Source organism: Galeopterus variegatus, unplaced genomic scaffold (genome assembly GCF_000696425.1).
Source record: "Galeopterus variegatus unplaced genomic scaffold, G_variegatus-3.0.2 Scaffold2792, whole genome shotgun sequence".
Lineage (NCBI taxonomy): Eukaryota > Metazoa > Chordata > Mammalia > Dermoptera > Cynocephalidae > Galeopterus > Galeopterus variegatus.
In genome coordinates this window covers 123,467-142,777 of record NW_007728903.1, presented here as the reverse complement: position 1 = coordinate 142,777, position 19,311 = coordinate 123,467, and the positions used below count along the sequence as shown (strand labels likewise).

Genomic DNA, 19,311 nt, shown 5'->3' with positions numbered 1-19,311 from the left:
TGTATGTGGGATCCGAACCCTCGGAGGGAGCGCCGCTGCGCATCCCAAGCAGCGCACTGTAGCAGTGCGCCACCGGGCCGGCCCAGAACAGATTTTTTTTAATGTAGGAATCTTCAGGTTACATGTACTGATCATAATCCAATAAAATTCAAAACACTAATTTAAGGGAGATAATGTTTTTTATATTTGGAAATTAGAACATATTGCTAGGTAACCCTTAGACCAAAGAGCAAATTGAAAGTAAAATTAAAACTACATAGAAAGCAATGAAAGGAGAATACTTAACACCAAAACTCTGTGAGCTAAACCAAGCTGTATTCAGAGGAAAATGTATAACCTTAAAAGGCCATCAGCATTCAAGAACAAGGGTGAAAAAAAATGACAATAAAACAAAACTAAGTACTCATTTTAGAAAGCAAGAAAAAATAACAGGTAAACGGACACTAAAATCAACTACAATGTATATTGAGAAGTTAAAAAAAAGGTAATTGGGATGGGCCCTAAAAAAAAAAAAGCCAGAAAATATCAATAAAATAAATCAAAACAAGCCAGGTAGAGGGGATAAAAGATTAAAGATGTAATCAACAGAATAAAAAAACACAAAGTAGCAAAGAGAAATAAATTTCAAATTGGTTCTTTGTCAAGGAAGAATAATAACCTCTTCAAAAAGTTAGTTATGAAAAATAGAAGAGTAAATATATACAAGATAAGGAATGAGAAAGGAGAAACAAGATACAGAAGGCATTAAAATACTTTTAAAAGAATGCATGCAACTGTAATGCAACAAACTCAAAAATTTAAAAGAACTGAATGATTTTTAAAAAATCAACTGTTACCAAAGTTGACCTATGAAGAAATGGAAAACTTGAATACTCCAACGAACAGAGCAGACAGTGGGATGATGGTTAAAGGGAACCACTGAAAAAAAACTCTAGAACCTAAGGGTATACAGCCTACTTTTACCTAACCTTTATAAACCAGAGCAGGAAATTCTAATGTAATTAAAGTATTGCAAGCAACAGAAAATGGCAGAAAGCTTCCCAAGGAGGCAGACTGAGAATGAAGTGAATGCCCATCAATGCAGGAATAGCTCGGTAAATTATAGAACATTTACACCATAAATTATTATGTAGCATTTAAGAGAATAAACCACAGTGATACCACCCTGAAGGTAACACTGAGAAGAGCAAAGTTGCAAAATGGTGTATATAATATGATTCCAGTTTTATAAAAACAAATGTTAGGAAACTATCTATGAATACCTACATCTATGCATATACATTTGTATCTAATTATATGAGCACGAAGAGAATGTGGGCAATACACAAGATGCTAATTTTGAGGTGAAGTGGATAGAGTACAGAGGGATGGTATGGGTGGCTGGGGGACAAAAGGGGAAAAATACTGCAATAACTGCCCTCATAGGTTATAACATAGATGCAAAAGTATATTTTGGGTTTGTATTTGTATAAAATTCTAGAAACTAATTTTTGAAAGTTTCAACAGGATTGTTCAGCAGCAAATTCCTTTCTTCTTTCTTTGCTCTTTACAATTTCTTTAATCATCCCCTAGCCAGAAAGATACAGCTTGGATTAGCAATTATCTTCAGTGACCCTTGCAGATGCAAGTGAAATCTCACACCAAATTTCTTGAATGAGTGTTATTTGGGGCTACTCAAAACATCTAAATAATAACATGCTTGGACCTGTGCTTCAGAAAGCACTCGAGGAGCATTTAAATACCTGCTCTCAGGAGCTTGAGACACACAGCATCCAATGAGCAGTGAATGTCAAGTTTACTTTGCAGTATTAGAAATCACATGCTCAGTCTAAAGACTGGGAGTGAAAGCTGGTCTTTGTTTTCCTAGTGAATCGGTACCTGCAGGGCAGCACGCTGCTGAACTTGGCAGAGGAAATGGAAGACGTGACTTGCACACCCTTTCTATGCCAAGGGCATCCCTATGTCCTGGAGTGCCTGGAGAGTTCATCCTCAAACATTGCACCACTCACCCTGTGAGCCCCTAAAATAGTCTAGCTGTGCTCTCATTTAGGGGTGCTAACAATACTTATGGTATCTCCCACTTAGAAGGGCCATATTCTTTAGATGCTATGCTTTGGTTTGGAAAGTGTAGCTCTTCTCTTCTCTAAGCTATTGAATTTGTGTTTGACATTCTGTTTTCAATGACTCTTGTCGAGTTCAAGTGGGCAACGGTGGATGGGGTATTTGAACAGGTGAGGGGAACACTTCTTGATGAAATCCAATTCTTTGCCCATTCCACACTGAACCCGTGCAGCTAAATGTGGCTGGAGAAAAGCACAACCAGGCCGCCTGGTTTCACTTTGAATTCATGGTCACCAACCTCAAATGGAACCTTGATGTTGCCTGGCGAACATACTGTACTTCTCAGGCCTGTTCACTTTCCCATGACCCTAGATGGCCATGTTTCATCTTCTCTCTCCAGCTCTCCAGCACCTCCTGCCCCACGCTCATTCATCGCTGATCTTCCCGAAAAAACAGAAGCGATCAAACGAGAAGCTCGAGTTTCCCCTGGCCGAGCCGTCTTCCTGCCCAGCTAGCCTCCCGTCTGTCCCTCTCACCACCCCTTCCCTCGTACAGTACCAGTCATTTCTCTCCTTCCATTTATGGCTAGATTCTCCCAGAGGGCTGTCAGTATTTGTTCTCTCCAATTTCTATCCCTCCATTTTTCTCTTGACTCTTCTCTAACCCAGCTTTCACCCCACCCCATCCACTAAACTGCTCTTAGAAGGATCTCCAGTGACTTTGATGTTGACAAATCCATGATTAATTGCTGCTCCTCACCCAACTTGGTTGACGAGCAGCATCTGATAGTTTGCCTTTGGAATCTTTCTGGACTAGGCTTCTAGGACCCATAGGCTCCTGGTGTCACTCCTCTACCCTGTTCGGTCTCCTCTGCTGTTTCCTCTTCATCTGTGTAGTGGATTGAATTATGTCTCCCCAAAACTCATTGGAGCTTGACTGTGTCCCCCAAGTTTTATGTATTAGAATCTTAGCCCCCACTGTGAGTATTAAAAGGGTGGGAAATCCTACTATGGTAATTGAAAGGTGGGGCCTTGAAGAGGTGATTAGCTTGCAGGACCGTGCCCTAGTGAATGGATTCAAAATGGTGGTCAGGGGCGTGGTTCTGAGGGCTTTAAGAGAGTCTGTCTGTTTCTCTTTTTGCTCCCTCTGCTCCCACCATCTGCAATGTGAGACCCCTGGGTCACTGTTGCAACCACCAGATGGACTTTGGACTTCCCAGCCTCAGAAACCGTAAGCAATAAATGTCATTTTTCTTTATAAATCACCCAGTTCAAAGTATTTTATTATAAGCAATGGGAACGGACTAACACAATCTACCTAAACTCTAGACGACCACCCCCATCCTGCCAGGGCGTAGCCAGCAGCCTTGGAGCAGTGGGGTGGGCAGCAGCCAGCATCAGGCTGGGCTCTAGAGGGAGGCAAGTGCTGCTTCCTCTCGGAAGGTTAGAGCTGCTCAAGGCATGGGGTTGCCTGGTCATGCGCTTCCCTGGACCAAGTGCATTTTACTGTGAACGTTGTACTGTGTTTGGTATTTGTCACTGGGGAGAGTTCTAGAAGCTATGGAACACCAAGAAACCAGAAGAAAACAAACAGCAACTCCGGGAAGTCAACAAAGCATTTTATTCCACAGGAAGAAAAATAACGACTCTGATATAAGAACCAGATTAAAGAGTCTTAACACATTGGTGATTGCAATAGTGTTTACACGGTGGAGAACCAGATATTTTATCAAGCAGCTACCATGGCATTTTGAGGCACAAATGATGCTTAGAAACAACGTGGCCCTGGAGCCTTCTGAACACTGAGGTGATACCCACCAAGCAGCAAGACACAAGGGGTTGGGGGAGAGGCTGCTCCTCAGTTTCCCATTGTGCAGTGACCAGGCCCGGGCTGGGGTGGGGTGGGAAGCAACACTGGCCTAGCTAGCCTTTCCAGCGGGCAAAGATAGCAGCCACGGTCAGGCTGAGACATGGGTCAGCCAACTGTACTGGGTCAGGGAGTAGGGATGGCTTTTGATGTCTCTTTATCCAATTTCCTATTATTCCATTTATTATACTTTCTTCAGAGAGGGACTGTGTATTTGAGGAAGCATGAAAATCAGTAGGAACTATCAAAGTCTCAGACATCACTGGCTAAATACCAATTTAAAAAGAAATGGGGCATTCAAGGAGCCAGGAGCAGGGCCTGCTTCCTCCAGAGCTTTGGGTTTTTTCCTGGTGAGAACCATGAAACTATGTCAGAAGTCCCTGAAACCTTATCACCATGCCTGGCACAAGGGCTGCAGGGGAGCTCAGAAGGTCTCAGATGAGCCCCCATTGCACACTCAGTCCTGTCCCATTTGGTCTTTAGATCCCATTTTAACATCTGCCTCTTCTGAGGCGCAAATGTCAAAGTGAGCAGTTGTACAATCCCAGGGGACGGGCAACTATTTAAAGAGTGGATTAAAATTAGAAAGGAACTGGAAGAGGGCATCTGAACACCCCTCTGGAGTCCTCCTGAAGCACCAGCCACAGGGCAGCCCTCAGCTACCTTCCTGCAGTCAGGCAGTGGCTTACTGATGACAGAAGTCACAAGCCAAACTTGAAGGGGTGCAGGAGACAGGCTGGTGAGGAAGACTGGGAGGAGTGAACCCTCAGCTGTTCTGCTGCGGAGCTTGCGCACGAGTGCTGACAGTCATGACTACCACCTAGCAGGAAACAACCAACCAACCAACCAAAAACCCACCCGACCCTGTAACAGCCAAGTTTCAATTCTGCAATCCACTAAGTTGGAGTTCAGAGAAGACTATCCAAAGGTTGGAGTTCAAGATGACTCCAAAACACTATTTCGCTGAAGTATTTGTGCTAAAGCTCCCTTCCTTCCTCTTTGAACACATACACAGACACGGGGGGAGAAGTGGCAGAGAGGGAGGATGAGAGATTAGCTTCATCTGTGTCTTGGAAGGATTTGGGTCATGCGTTACAAACACCAAAACCTTCTACACATCCACTGAGTCATTTCAGACTCAGCTACATGTGCAAGGTTATAGAAACTGATTAGCTTCATTAAAATAAAAATTTAAAAATCACAAGGTTGGTCATTTATTCTAGAATAAGGCCTTTCCTTCCCCTCCCACCCCTCCATACTTGGCTTATTCCTTACAGAAAAGGAAAACACCAAAAAACAAGACCCAGGAAGGAGAGGGCACTCACACCAGGCCTTGTTATTGGCTGGAATTTAAAACGAAAGAGAAGAGATGTTTTGGCCAAATCCAGCTCCATGAAGATCTTACAAACACAGCTTTTCACTACTTCTATTTCGTTCCCTTTTCTGGAACTCTCTTTCTCTCCCTTCTCATCCTGGCGTTAGCGTCCCTGTGTCCCCTAGGGCTGGGGAGCTGTGATACCAGCATGTGGCTTTATTAAAACAAAACAACATGAAGACCTTCTCCTTTGCTGTAGCTGCCCAGGAAGGAGAGCATTCTTATTGTGGATTTATGATTTGTTACAACAAATAGTTCAATGGGATTTTTTTCCTTCTAAATCAGGAGCCTACCAATGTTTCAAATCTTTCTAATAATAACCTGAGAAAAACTTATACTGCTGATTTGTGTGTGTGTGGGTGGGTGGGTGGGGTAATGGGACACAATTTTACTTCAAAGTTTGGCAAGACTAGTCAGGAGAAAGCCAAATAGGTAGATAAATTTTAAAATAATTTGGACTAATCTAAGAACTATCTGTAAAAGGGGGATGAGAAATAAAAGACAGGCCCCCAAGCCACTCTCTCACAACCATGTCAAGGGCCAGCTCTGGTTCTGAGCACATTGGCTCAAGGCTCCTAACCCAAATGACCAAAGATTTCAAAGGCATCACTCTTGAATAGCTTAGATCTCTCCTCAATCTACTTGACTGTGAATACTTTAATTTCCCAAACTAAGACATAACATTCTTCAACTCCTAAGAATGCCTTTCTATAGAGAGTACCCTGAATTAGACGTGTAGAATTAGTGCAATAGAAGAGCCAATATAATTTCATATTACTTTACAGATAAACCTTCACACACATCACAGGCCTTGTTTGGAAATGCTCCTATATATTTACAAACACACAGTTGTACATATATACATGTTAACAAAATACAGTGCAATCTAAAAATTAGATTTATCTCAGTACATTTTTTTTTGTTATTCAACCAACCTATACCTCTTAAAAATTACTTCCCCATAATCTAAAGTAACTCCGCACCCACAAATTAATACAGTTTCCATTTGTATTTTTCCCCACAAGGATTTACTTTCCCTTCTTTCTTGATATCTTCCCCCAAACCTTATTCTGGTTTTGCCTCTAATTTAAGCCAAGAGTATGGGCCTCTTTACTCCTGATTGGTCTGTGTCTTGGAGTGTCTCACTCCAGTAGCTGAGATTTTTCAGGAGTCCAGCTCCAACTGCTCTGGATTTTCACTGAGTCTTAACATAAGCTGTTGTTCATAGTAAAGGCTCTTTGCATAATTTATTTCTTGTGATAACTTGACTGCGAGGACCTCGGATTTCACATGGACCTACAGAGGAGAACAGAATGAATAATCTGCCTGTGAGGTGGGGAAACCAAACGGAAGCAGAGTACATGTGGAACTCATCCAGGCAGCAGCTCCCAGCCCGGCTGCATATCAGAATAATAGGTATGCTATTCAAAAGTATAGATTCCCAGGGACCTACTAGTAGTTAATTCTGGTTCAAAAGTCTAGAGCGGATCCCTGGAATCTGTGGTTTTCACACATTCCCCAGGTGACTGTGCAGCCAAACCACAATCACCTGACATTTGGGACCCCCATAGCTGTGAACCAGTTTCAGTTCTGAGGAGATGAAGATTTGCTGAGGGAAGACTAAGAGCAAGAATAAAGGACTGTACCTTTGGGATTCAAATCTAAAGTCCAGTGACTGTCAAAGAAGGAAGAAGAGCCAGCAAGCAAATGCTCGGAGGCCTTTCTTACCAAGAACGCACCGCTGCTCCCCTGCCTGGAAAGGGGCAGTGCGGCTGGGCAAGGCTCCCCACCATGGAAAGGAACTGGTACAAGTACTCACACCTTGGAGTGTTAACTCTCTTAATCAGTCAGCTCTAACATTAGCCAATGACCCCAGGGGAGACTGCACAAGGCAAAACAAACCCAACTGCATTCCTGAGCACGGGGAAGGTCAAAGGACTCATGAGGAGAGAGGCCTCAAAAGGCAGGCTGCTGCTTCTGATCATAGAAAGACCAGAGAGAAGCAGGTCTTCGGAGTGACACATCACTCTTGAATGCAGGTGTGAAGGTCCTGGCATCCCAGGCGAGAACGAGCAAGACCAGCACCTGGGTGTCATGACAAGCCACTGAGTCAGACTGCGCTGGAGATGGTGGGCCTCCTCACACCTGCTCTGCTGTCCTGACAGCCCTTCTGAGCAGAGGCAGCACAGTGAGGGGCTATGGGGTCTAGACAGCTGGCTCTGGAGTCAGACCACCTGGCTTTGAACCCCAACTCCTACCAAGGTCGGCTGTGTAGCCCTGAATGAGTCAACTGCCCTCACCAAGCCTCCTTAACAGTAAAGTGGGGATGATGGCAGGACGACATTGAATAGCCCATTAGAAGCACTTAGGGTACGGCCAGGCACATAGTAAGCCCTTCATCAATGTTAGTCATTAATATAAACTTTATAATTTAAAAGTCCTGCCCTAACAATAGCTCAGACCCTTTAGAGGCAAAGTATAATTTTAATTACAAATATTTATTGAGCATGCTAGATATTGCATCTTTGCAAAGAACTTAAGTTATGGTTTCCACTGTCATAGGAGAGATAATGGAGAAGCCTGTGTGTGCTCTAACACCTTCTTAGATTCAGTGCACCAAAGAGACCCATTTTAGGAATTAAAAAACCCCATGTATCATGTTAGTTGTTCCTCACAACCAACTAGAGTAAGTATTGCTACCTGTGTTATATGGGTGTGTGACTGAGGCCCAACTGTGGAGCAACTTGCCCAGGGTCATTAGTGGGCTAGCTGGGAGGGCAGTGCCACCCCAGTTAACATGCAGTGGCTCCTTCTATGTCCAAGACTAAGCAGCAGCACCCCAGGATTAATAACAGCCCAGCCCGCACCTTCAAAATGAGTTCTTGCTGGAAAGAGGTAAGCAGGGCGGAGGAGTTCCGAGAAGACAGCGGGCACGACTCACCATCGGCTTCTGGTGGGAAGGGCCTGGGATGGACACTCCGCTACTCGTGTTCACTGCTTTTTTGGTCACCTGCACGTACACCTTCCCATGGTCTTTGGAGACAAGGCAGTGGTAGAGATCATCGTACTTCACTTGGAGGAAAATGGCCTCTCGATCTACATAGTCTCCACTTTTCAGGAAGTAAACAGCTTTGGAGGAGATGAGCACACAGTAGCTGTCAATGTTCTCCACGGCTATGAAGCTGCAGAGGAAGACAAGCAAACGGTAACGACACCCAGCGCTTCTCAACAGCCGGCGCCCAGGTTAGTCCTTGGTACTAAGCCAGCAGAAAGGGGGGTGGGTGCCCCTGTGGGTGCTGGGGTCTGATGGCCTGAGCTTGGATCCAGGCTCCCTCACCTACTACACCGTGGGCAGGTGGCTGAATCACTCTGAGCCTCCAGTTCCTTATTTGTAAACCAGAAATAAAAGTGACCCTGGCCTCACAGGGCACTCAATACATGTTACCTAGTGATAACAACACATTGTTCCAACAACAGAAACAATTTTATACTCTGAAATTGTATTTTGTAACATAAGGCTTTTAAATGTTAAGCTGAAGCAGCAGCTGAGAAAGTTCGCTGCCTATCATGGTGGGGGGTAAACACCAGCGGGCTAGAAGATGCGGTGGGGAGGGAGGGGTGTGATGAGTACTGAAGGCAAAAAGCAGAATCGAACAGGCTCGCCACACCACACGACACAAGGAGACGGCCCACCGTCACAGCGTCTGAGCCCCTGCGTCCGCTTCCTGCCTCTCACGGCTCTCAGAAGAGGCCACTCAGTCTCTGCACAACACCACCAGTGACGGGGAACCTGTGAGGCCACTCTATGTTCAGAAACCTCTAATAGTTACAAAACGTTTTCTTAGGTAAAGCTGTAATCTTCACTTTCCAAACTTTTAGTCATTACTTCTAGAAGTTTTAGGGCCACTCAGAAAAAAATTGAATTCTTCTTCCACAAAGCTCATAGATTTAAAGTGGAAATTTATGCACGTCAAACTCTCTGTTCAGCTGTTGAATGAAGAGCAGTGAACCCTGGAAGCCACTGCGACAGCTCCCCCAGCCTGGCTGCCTCCCCGCATCTTGTGACAGCCTTTCACAATGGGGCTGCGGGGTCAGGGGACAGCAAAAGAGAACAGATGACGGCAAGAATACTAAGAGCTGACAACAGATTGACTGTCGAGCTCCAGTTTCCAAAAACTAGCTGTTCAGAGCCAAGGCTCCACCTGGAAACATTCTGGAACCTGGGTCCAGGACAGATTTGTTCCCAGGTCAGCAGGTGCAAAATCCTCCAAGGGGAGGCTGAAGCTGTGGGCAGGAGGTGGCCAGCCACTGGCCTCGCTCACCTCTGGGCTTTGAGAGCCTCCCATGAGGAACACACACACACCTTGCTCTCTCAACCTCTCTAAATCCTCCCCAGCCTGAGGATGCACAAGTTCCAACTTCTCCATGAAGTGTCCTCTAAATACCCCACCCATCCCCCACTTTTGAACACTTAATTGCATTGACACCCCGCCTCGCAAAGCGCTGCCAAACACTGATTTGTTCTTTTTTATGCTGCCTGGATAACTATCTCAGCTCTCTAAGCTGTAAGCACCCTAAGAGTGGGGTCCGTAACTTCGCGCCCATGTGTCCCTGAGCACCCAACCACTGAGTTGGCCACCTTGCAAGTACTCAGTATCTGCCCTGTTCCGGTTGCCATTTTAATCACAGCTTCCCATGACAAAAATTGGGGGTTTATTGTTCTATTCTAACTGGTTGGCAATGCCAAGAATGTAAACTTGTAAAGTCTCAGTGCCAAAATTAGAAAAACCCAGCAGCTTTGAGTGTTCAGGCCACTTAGCACAGACTCTCCTCCCCCATTCTGACAGTATCAGGGGCAGCATCCTTGCTGAATCAAATCCGGGGCAGCGTCCTTGCTGAATCAACTGGAATGGAATCTAAAATAGCCGGTCCAGGGGAAGAAAGGAGGACACGGAGTGACAGAAAGACAGACAGGAAGAGATGAAAAGGCATCCCGACACAGAGAGGAAGCAGCAGGGCACCAGCTAGAGCTTGCTGGGAAACAAGCTTTTCAACCTGAAAAGGGCCAACGCTCCTCAGCACAGGTGGGTCAGGTGCATGCCACTGGGGCTGTAATGACTCTCAAAGGACGCTCCAAAAGTTGGCGCTGCAATTGGGGTGAGAGCAGGAATGTGTACTGAAGTTCCAACTGAGATCTGACTTCCTTTCCTCTTGTCCAGCACAGGACAGGACGCTTCCATCCCATCACCCTGGCCTGCTGCCCCTACCCCACTCAGCACCTCCACAGCAGACTTTACACACAGCCTGGAGAGAGGGCCAAGGGCTTTCCATCTGGGCAGCTGCTCTGTCACCCAAGCCAGAGTGGCAGACATTATCAGTGCACTTTCCATACTACAACCCTTTCACAGGCTTTAGAATAGACCCCCTTCCAAGATGCCACAGATGGCCCAAGTCCTCCATCAGGCCACAAAGACTTCTGCAGGAAGGGCAGTTCTGAGCTGGGACGCTCCCCTAAAGGAAACAGGGGCCAGCAGGGTGGTGATGAGCCCGACAAGCAGGGTGACTCTGGCCAAGTCGGCTGCTTTCTTTATGGCTCACTTTCTTCATCACTCTGATAGAGATGATAATACCTGCCATCTTCCTTCACAAAGAATGCACGGCCCAACAGACATGGAGGCGGAGGGAGCAGCTCTGTAAATCTGCACAGACCTCTATTCTGTAAGTCCAGGGGGCCCCATTCATTCCCTGAAGCTGCTACTGATATAATAATATTTTGTGGACATGTGTAAAATATTCTGAGTCTTTTCAAATCAAAAGCAGATCAGGGTACGTCCGAGAGAGGGAGAAAAGGAGACGGTGAGACCAGCTCTGTCTCTCTGCCTTCTCCTGGCACTTCCCCAGCAACCCCCCTGCAAGCGGCCAAGGCTTTGGGTTTCATCATCATCATCATCAATTTTATTTTTTAACAAAATCTGGAAAAAACACCAAAGAATAATTAGAATAGCTGCACACAAGTCCCCTTGTCTAATGGAGACTGATCCTAAACTTGTCACTCTGTGAGAGTGGAGTCCAGACTCTGGGTGACGAGAGAAGCAGAGCAGGCCCAGCTCTTCCCCTCTGCTACTCGCTCCCTCCTCTGCCCACTTTCTCCTCTAAGCCACTGGCCCCTTCCCTTACTTCCTGCCCCCCACCTGCAGAAAGCCAGTTCTCCACGTGAGAGGCCCACAAGTGCAGCTGAGTGCACGCTGCCCACACGGGCTTTCCACTTGCCCCCTCCCCAGCCGAGCTTCACATGAGGACTGGCCCACAAACAAGTGACCACTGGAAAACCTCGTGACACCGAGGGAGAAGCCACGGTAGTCTCAGGTGGATCCTGAGTACACTCATTCTGCTTTGTTTTTGTTTTTAAATCTATTATTAACTCAGAGGGAGGGAGAATGAAAAAATGTAGTCAGAAGCACAAAGCATCTGGATAAACTGTATCCCTCACATATGAGAATGAGAGAAGTCACCCTGGTGTTCTGCTGACACATTTTAGGTTGCTGAGGATACTATAACCGATTCTATTTTTAAAAAACAGTATTTTTTTATACAACTTTTTAACTTCAGTTAGTAACACTTTTAACTCTCCTTGAAGAAAAAAAGTGTCTGGCTTTAGGGTCAGTGGCAGAAAGTATCTTTTCAGGAAAAGGAAGGCTGCGGAGTACAGCTCACGTCCTTCTCTGGAACGACAGGCACTAACAGTGGCCGAATCTGGGAAGATTCAGTGGCACAGAAGTAGAACCCACTGTTACTAACAATATCCATAAACCACAAACAGAGTGTTCACAACAGCACCAGCGGCATTATCAACAACTTCAGTCCTCTCCCTCGGTGGCAGGAAATAACATCTCCAAGTCACACAGCAGAGTTGTCACTGGAGCCAACCGCCCTGGTGACAAGTCGCCTCCGCCTCTCACCAGCCAGACAAGCCATGAGCTCTTCTGCCCCAGGCCAGCCAGATGGGCTCAGCGCAGAGCTTCCCTGTCCTGATCTGAGGAACAAGGACCATCGTGTCCACTCTGCAGGGCCGCAATGATGATTGGAACTAATTCATGTGCCTAAATGCAGAAGAGATCCTCACTCAATGGGGGCTCTTATCATTTCTCTCTTCTGTTGAGAACAGGTGCCAAGTTATCCTGACCCTGTGGGGATGACCTCCCTGCAAATCTACACATCCTCTCATCAGCAGGCTGGAGAAATGGATGTCCCTCTAATAGGCCACGTGGGAAACAGGTTCAGGACCAATTTCTGCTCAGGGAGAGAAATCTGCCACGTAACTGTTCCAATCACCCTATTTGGTTTCTTTCTCTCCCATTCTCTTATTTTTTGCCTTATAAACTGTATATATTTTATTCATACTCCTTTTGGAATCATCTTAAAATCAGAAAAGTTCTGAGTCGCCTTACTGCAGGAGCGCTCCCAGAATATGCTCCTGCATCCCCAGGCATGAGCTCCACCAGGTCCCGTGTCTGCTGAATCTGTGTCTGAGCCCATGCCACTCTGAGTGCCAGACTCTCTGCAGAACATCTCCACACACATGTTGTACAAGTGCTGCACACTCAGTATGTCTACAGCTGAGCTCCTTTCTTTTCTATCTCTCTACTCCTTTGGCACCGCCGACCTCACTTAGTGGCGTCCCCATCGACCAAACAGGCAAGAACCCGGGAGCCACTCTCAACCCCTCCTCCTCATTCAGGGTCCAGGTGTAGCCAGTTCACTGACTGCACTGATGCTACCTCTTAAATACCCCTCAACTCTGTGCCCTTCTACTTACCTTTCCTGCCACTGTGTGTTCTGGCGTGTCCACCTTTTACCTGGATTGCTCCAAGGGCCTCCTAACTGGCTTCCTGCCTCTAGTCTCCAGCTGATCTATTGCTCTATTGCTGTCAAGGTAACATTTTTAACATGCAATTTTGAGTGGGATCCTCTTCTTCAAAATCTCACCACTGCCTACAGGAGAGGTAAGCTCCTTAGCAGGACCATTAAGGTTGGGCCTTCAGAACCCGGCCTGTGGAACCCACCCTTCCAGTTCTACAACTCTGTTCCTTCCGTCCTACACATGTGCTGCTGCCACACTTGGCTGATCTGAATTCTCCGGACAAGCCATGAGCTCTTCTGCCCCAAGCCTTGCCCACACTGTTCTCTGCATACTTGCCTTTCTCCCTTCTCTCCTTGGCACCTTCCTCCTCCTGAAAGGCCAGGTCAATTGTCCACAGCCTTCTCTGCAAAGCCTTCCCTGGCATCCAGGCACAAATCAATCACCTCCCCTCTGTAGTCTCATAACACATTGCTCATACTTCTATTTTTTTTTTTCCTTTTTTGTCTTTTTTACTGACCGGTAATGGGATCGCAACCCTCGGTGTCGCGCCAGTACCGGGGACCGGCAACGGGATCGCAACACTCGGTGTTGCGCCCGCACCGCGCTCAACCAGTGAGCGGGAACCGGTCTCCACATGGGATCCGAACCCTCGGCAGGAGCACCGCCGCGTTCCCAAGCGGCGCACTCTCCAGTGCGCCACCCAGCCGGCCCAACTCATACTTCTATTTTAACAGCACTCACATGCTATAGGTAGTTGGTAATCTTCTTCTGCTAGACTGGGAACTTGTTGAGGACAGAGCAATTTTCTTACTCATCCTGGCACATAAGAGGATTCAATAAATTTATGTATTAGGGAGTTTCAGAAAATGACAATGAAATTACATTGTAAGGTCCGATGAAATCTGCCAGCGCACATGCAACTTTGGATGCTGGACATATTTTACCCAGTATTAAAGTTAAAGAATTCCCTCAGAACTCTTCATTTAACTTATTAAAGATTTAGCAAGCCATCAACTTTTATCAGAGTAGCTGGATAATCTGCCAAGTTAAAGTTTTAATTCAGTGGCATATCAAAGAATGTCCAATTTCCTAGGTGTCAATAGTTATTGATAGGTTATTTCCTGGTTTAGAAAATGGAAACTAATGAATTCTACCCCATTCCTCAAAGGACTGGTCTTTTGTTTTTATTTTGAGACTGTATACATTATTATAATGTTTACATTTGTAATTATATGCTATTAGAATCAATATTATAGCCTGTGCTCAAAAAAAAAAAAAAATTCCGTTTCTATCTATTTCTCTATGCAATTTCTCAAGAATAGACAAGATACAAAATACCATAGATAGTATGTTTACAAAAGGGGGCAAGAAAGGAGACTTTTGACTTTATTTCTGTTTGCAGTCTTTTGAATTTGCTAACTATGTGCATGAGTTTATTTCACTAAAAAGAGAAAGAAGGGCCGGCCCGTGGCTCACTTGGGAGAGTGCGGTGCTGACAACACCAAGGCCAAGGGTTCGGATCCTATATAGGGATGGCTGGTTAGCTCACTTGGGAGAGTGTGGTGCTGACAACACCAAGTCAAGGGTTAAGATCCCCTTACCGGTCATCTTTAAAAAAAAAAGAGAAAGGACTTATCTGGATGGTAAATTTATAGGCTATTTTTGTTTTCTTTTTAAATTCTTTTCTGTATTTAAAAAACCCTCTAATTTTACTTTCTAAAACTACATTTTAAAAATACAGTCTGGGCTGGCCAGTTAGCTTAGTTGGTTAGAGCACAGCCTTATAATACCAAGGTAACAGGTTCAGATCCCTGTACAGGCCAGCTGCCCCCCCCCCATAAAAAAGACAGCAATAAAAATACAATCTAGCTGTCAAACTATAGAAAACAGCACATAGAGCAACATCTCAGGTCACATGGGTTGCTCCTGAGCACCATTTTTGAAAAGATAAGAGCCACCCTAGTGCTTACAATCCTAGAATGTCCCTTTGTCTAGGATGAAGTATTATAGAAACAAAATAGGTACTTTTTTTTTTTTTTAATGAAAATGAGGTTTCTGGCTATCGATTAGAAAGAAAAATTAATTTAATCATACGGGGTAAATTTTATCATCATCTTAACCCAGGATTCTGTTTCAAGACCAAAATTGAGAAAAATGGGAAGGAATATAATTCTGCAACATACCAGAGAAACATTTGATGAATTTGAAACTGAAGCCTTTCAGGGGGCCAGACCTTAAATCATAAGTCAGTAACTATCTTTTTAATACTATTTAATTAAATAAAATGAAAAAATTAAACGCAACTTGATCTGGGAGAACAAAGTTGAAGTCACCACAGTATTGGGGACTTTGTGGGGTTTTCACTCCATAGGGAAATAATTACACAATATTTTCCAGAAGTGAAACAGTAAGTCTAACTGGAAAAAAATGTGGAAACATTTAGTTAAACAGTAGAGCAAGGTATTAAAGACCCTTTTAAGGGGTTAACTCTGAAGGGAAATATGCAAATAATTAGGTCTTTAAACATGTTTTTAATTACAAATCTAGGATAAAAGTCAGAAGTATAATTTGGTGCTCGTGTGCTTTTCCTGAAAACCTCTTTCTTGCAAAATGATGACTGAATGTTCATGTCACCATGAAGACCCAGGATGACAACTGAGGATGCTTCAGAAAATCATTTGCCAGATTCCTGGATGACTTCTTCCTTGTATGCTGAGGAAGGCCATGGTCACGTGCCTCCAACATTCACTGAAAGATTTAACCCACAACTCAGGTGGAGACACATGGTTTTCATCTTCAGAGTCAAAATTCATTCATGCTATTATCTTCTCCCACTCCACCAAATTTTAAGAGTTTTGTAAAATCTATTTTACTGATTTCGTTTTGTTTCCAGTTTTCAGCTCCTCTGGCTCTGTTTTCTATGTTTCCTATGCTGGCATCCTACACAACTTCTCTCTTGTGTTTTCTGGCACATGTCATTCTAATGCACATGTATTTCGTAAGAACCTGAGATGGTCTGACTTGCATAGAGATGAGTTGGGGGTCAGGGAAGGGCAGTAGGGGATTAAAACTACAACATACAATAATTTACAATCTCACTTAACCTTTGACCAAAAAAACTCCCAAAAGATTGAAAAGTGGACATATATTAATACATATGCTAAACTGCAGCTATCCAGATGTACTACTGAGTACCTATTATATGCTAGACACTCTTCTAGGTGCTGGAGGATTCTTCAGTGAATCCTGATCCTCACAGGACTGCCATTCTAGCAGAATTGCATCATGCTCTTCTAGACCTGAGAAATGGCTCTCTGGACCTCCGATCCAAAGGCCAAAATTTCCATCAGCAAAGTGGTACAAAGGTCAGCCATGGCAGCAAATCCCCACCACAAGGCAGAGGGGAATAGGAAGTCCTCCCTGGAGTGAAGCCATAGGTCATTCTGGGTATCAAGAGTAATGACAACAGCTGAGGCTAGAATAAAATGACATATGCCATGAACTGAATTATGCCCTCCCCAAACCCAAAATTCATAAGTTAAAGTCCTAACCCCCAAAATGTGACTATTTGGAATAAGAAAGTAATTAAGGTTAAATGAGGTCATAGGGTTGGCGCCCTGATCCAGCAGGATTAATGCCCTTACAAAAGACAGCAGAGAGCCCCCTTTTCCTAACCCCCAAAATGTGACTATTTGGAATAAGAAAGTAATTAAGGTTAAATGAGGTCATAAGGTTGGCGCCCTGATCCAGCAGGATTAATGCCCTTACAAAAGACAGCAGAGAGCCCCCTTTCTCTGCCATGTGAGGACACGGTGAGATGGTACCATCTACAAGCCACGAAGAGGGCCTCACCAGGAACAGAATGAGATGGCTCCTTGATCATGGACTTCCCAGCCTCCAGAACTGTGAGAACATAAATCTCTGTTGTTTAAGCCACCCAGTCTGTAGTATTTTGTTATGGCAACCGGAGCAGTCTAAGATAATGAAATACACCTCCATTATGAAGAGAGCTTCCAATAGCCCCACGGAGGGTTTGGGTTTACAAAATGCATCTGATAAGATGGAATCCTATCCAGCAAGTAATAAACAAATTCTGGATTCAATTTTTTATATTCCCATTCAAACACTGCTACAAAAATATGTCTCTAACAATGACCTTGAAGGCTATCCTGAGAGTTGACCTCTATCTACTTCAGACATTCCTCCACCAACCAAAAAACAACCACAGTTCCCACAACCCTCCCTAGCTTCCTTTACCTTAAAGGAGACAAATAAGAATTAAAAGAAATTAAACTAGCATTTTGCTGTTTACCAGACATAACTAACTGATTTCTCTGTGCTGGTAATTCTAACACCTACTCAGGTTATAGAGCACTTTATGCTATAAGCATCTTTGCAGAATATACTAGCATAGTGATATATTTCACTCTACCATATCGACTAGGAATAATTTCACTAACTGAAAATATGACAAGATCCCAGGTACATAAGGCTTTGTATTTAAAGAGTAAACAAAACAATCTTAAGAAAATTGCATTCCCAAAATGTTCAACTATTAGTTGTTTGATATTTATCTGCAGCAAACAACAGGACATCAAAGTTTAAAAAAATTTTACAGCCTTAAAATTGAGAACATTTTATCCATTACCTTCTCTGAACTAATTGGAAAGAAACTGTCATTTTCTAGAAACAAAACACTATGGAACACAGTTTGAGAACCACTTCTTCAAGTAAAAGGCTGTTTACAAGTAGTTATATCTAAAGCTAAAAACCATTAAGAACAAGGAATCCTTTCACCAGTTCCGAGGTCTGAGAGCCGTGATGATTCTCAGATCAGATGGAAACTTCTCAGACTCAAAAGACAGAAAAACAATCCAGTGGCCCAACAGGGCTGGTTTCCCATGGCTCTGACTTACAATTCGTCTTGTATGTTGTCTGTTAGCTTGAAGAGCTGCTCCTGTCCTTCTGCCTGGCTCTCAGAATAGCGAGGAAGCAGTCCCTGGGGCCCTGTGCAGACACGGGGTTTCCGAACCCTCTGGGCTTGAGTCCTAGATGGGTAAATGGACAAAAAGCAAAGAGGTCAAGTGTTAAGGTTAAACTGATTTTCCTTCTTCTCCCTAAGATAAAGCACTACTCAATACAAGACATACTCTAAATTTAGTGAACAAAATTAAACCACAGTATTGGCCGTGAATGCACTATAAGTTAGTGGGTACAGACTCCCATTATGAATTTGAATCCTGCCTCTACCATTTTCTATTTATGTGATCACAGGTAAATTAGTTACTCAGGGTGATGATACCTACCTCACAGGACTGTAGTGAGGATCACGTGAAATATTGCCCATCACACTGTGCTTGGCAGAATGTGGGCTTCTCACTAATGCTGGCTGTCGTTATTGCTATTATTACTAGGCTTCCACTTGGTCACCCCTTATTTTTCTAGGAATCTTTAGGGGAGACATCTTTGGACTTGCAATGAGACCTTGGGCATTTAGTAAGGGATCTTGGGCATTCAGTAAGAACACACCAAACTTCTACATGACTTCTAAGATGAACTCAGTTGCTTGGGTGGGTACAGGGTGAGGGATGGAATCATCATATGAGGGGAAGAATGGCTCCATGGACTGGTCCGAGGCCACAGTCTGGGATTCTGCAGTGGCTCTAACTCATGCCACTCAGCTGTTGGTTGCTCAAAGGAATTTGCTTTGCTATGGCTTTCAGGGTAGGCTGATGTTGTTTTTTTCCACAAACCATACACAGGGCAATTGATAAGTACTTTTTGGTGTTTTCCTAGAAACAGGAGTCCATATTTGTCTTGGAAAGGCTGTGCATATTTCAGATGACTGATAAGAGTGTACTCGATTTGTCCTCGGCCTTGTACTTGCTGTTCTTTTTATTATTTGTTCCTGGAGCCTACTGAAGCAAAACACCCCTCTCTAGACATAGCTAACAGAGAGGAATAAGCTTATGTACTGAAGCAGCATGACAGGACTGTGTTCTAAGAGTAGTGTAGAGACTTACTAACAAGGGCAAAAAGTGCCCTGGTGGTCAAATAGAGGTAGAAATATGGACAGAAACAGAAACTTGCCACAGGCCATGCCCTAGGTTAGCTGCAGAGCTGGGATCACTGTAAAGTGTTATTGATC

General features: G+C 44.4%; 1 protein-coding gene across 1 annotated transcript in view; it reads right to left on the bottom strand.

Annotated features, from left to right (window-relative positions):
* Positions 1-5,709: 5,709 nt before the first annotated feature.
* LOC103598933 (vacuolar protein sorting-associated protein 13D-like) overlaps positions 5,710-19,311 on the bottom strand; it is a gene marked incomplete at its 5' end in the record, with an annotated part of 136,093 nt that continues 122,491 nt past the window's right edge. Inside the window, 3 exons of the mRNA XM_008582999.1 lie at positions 5,710-6,598; positions 8,244-8,484; positions 18,080-18,211. Of these exons, the coding sequence (XP_008581221.1) occupies positions 6,467-6,598; positions 8,244-8,484; positions 18,080-18,211 (505 nt within the window). The remainder of the gene's footprint in view (positions 6,599-8,243; positions 8,485-18,079; positions 18,212-19,311) is intronic.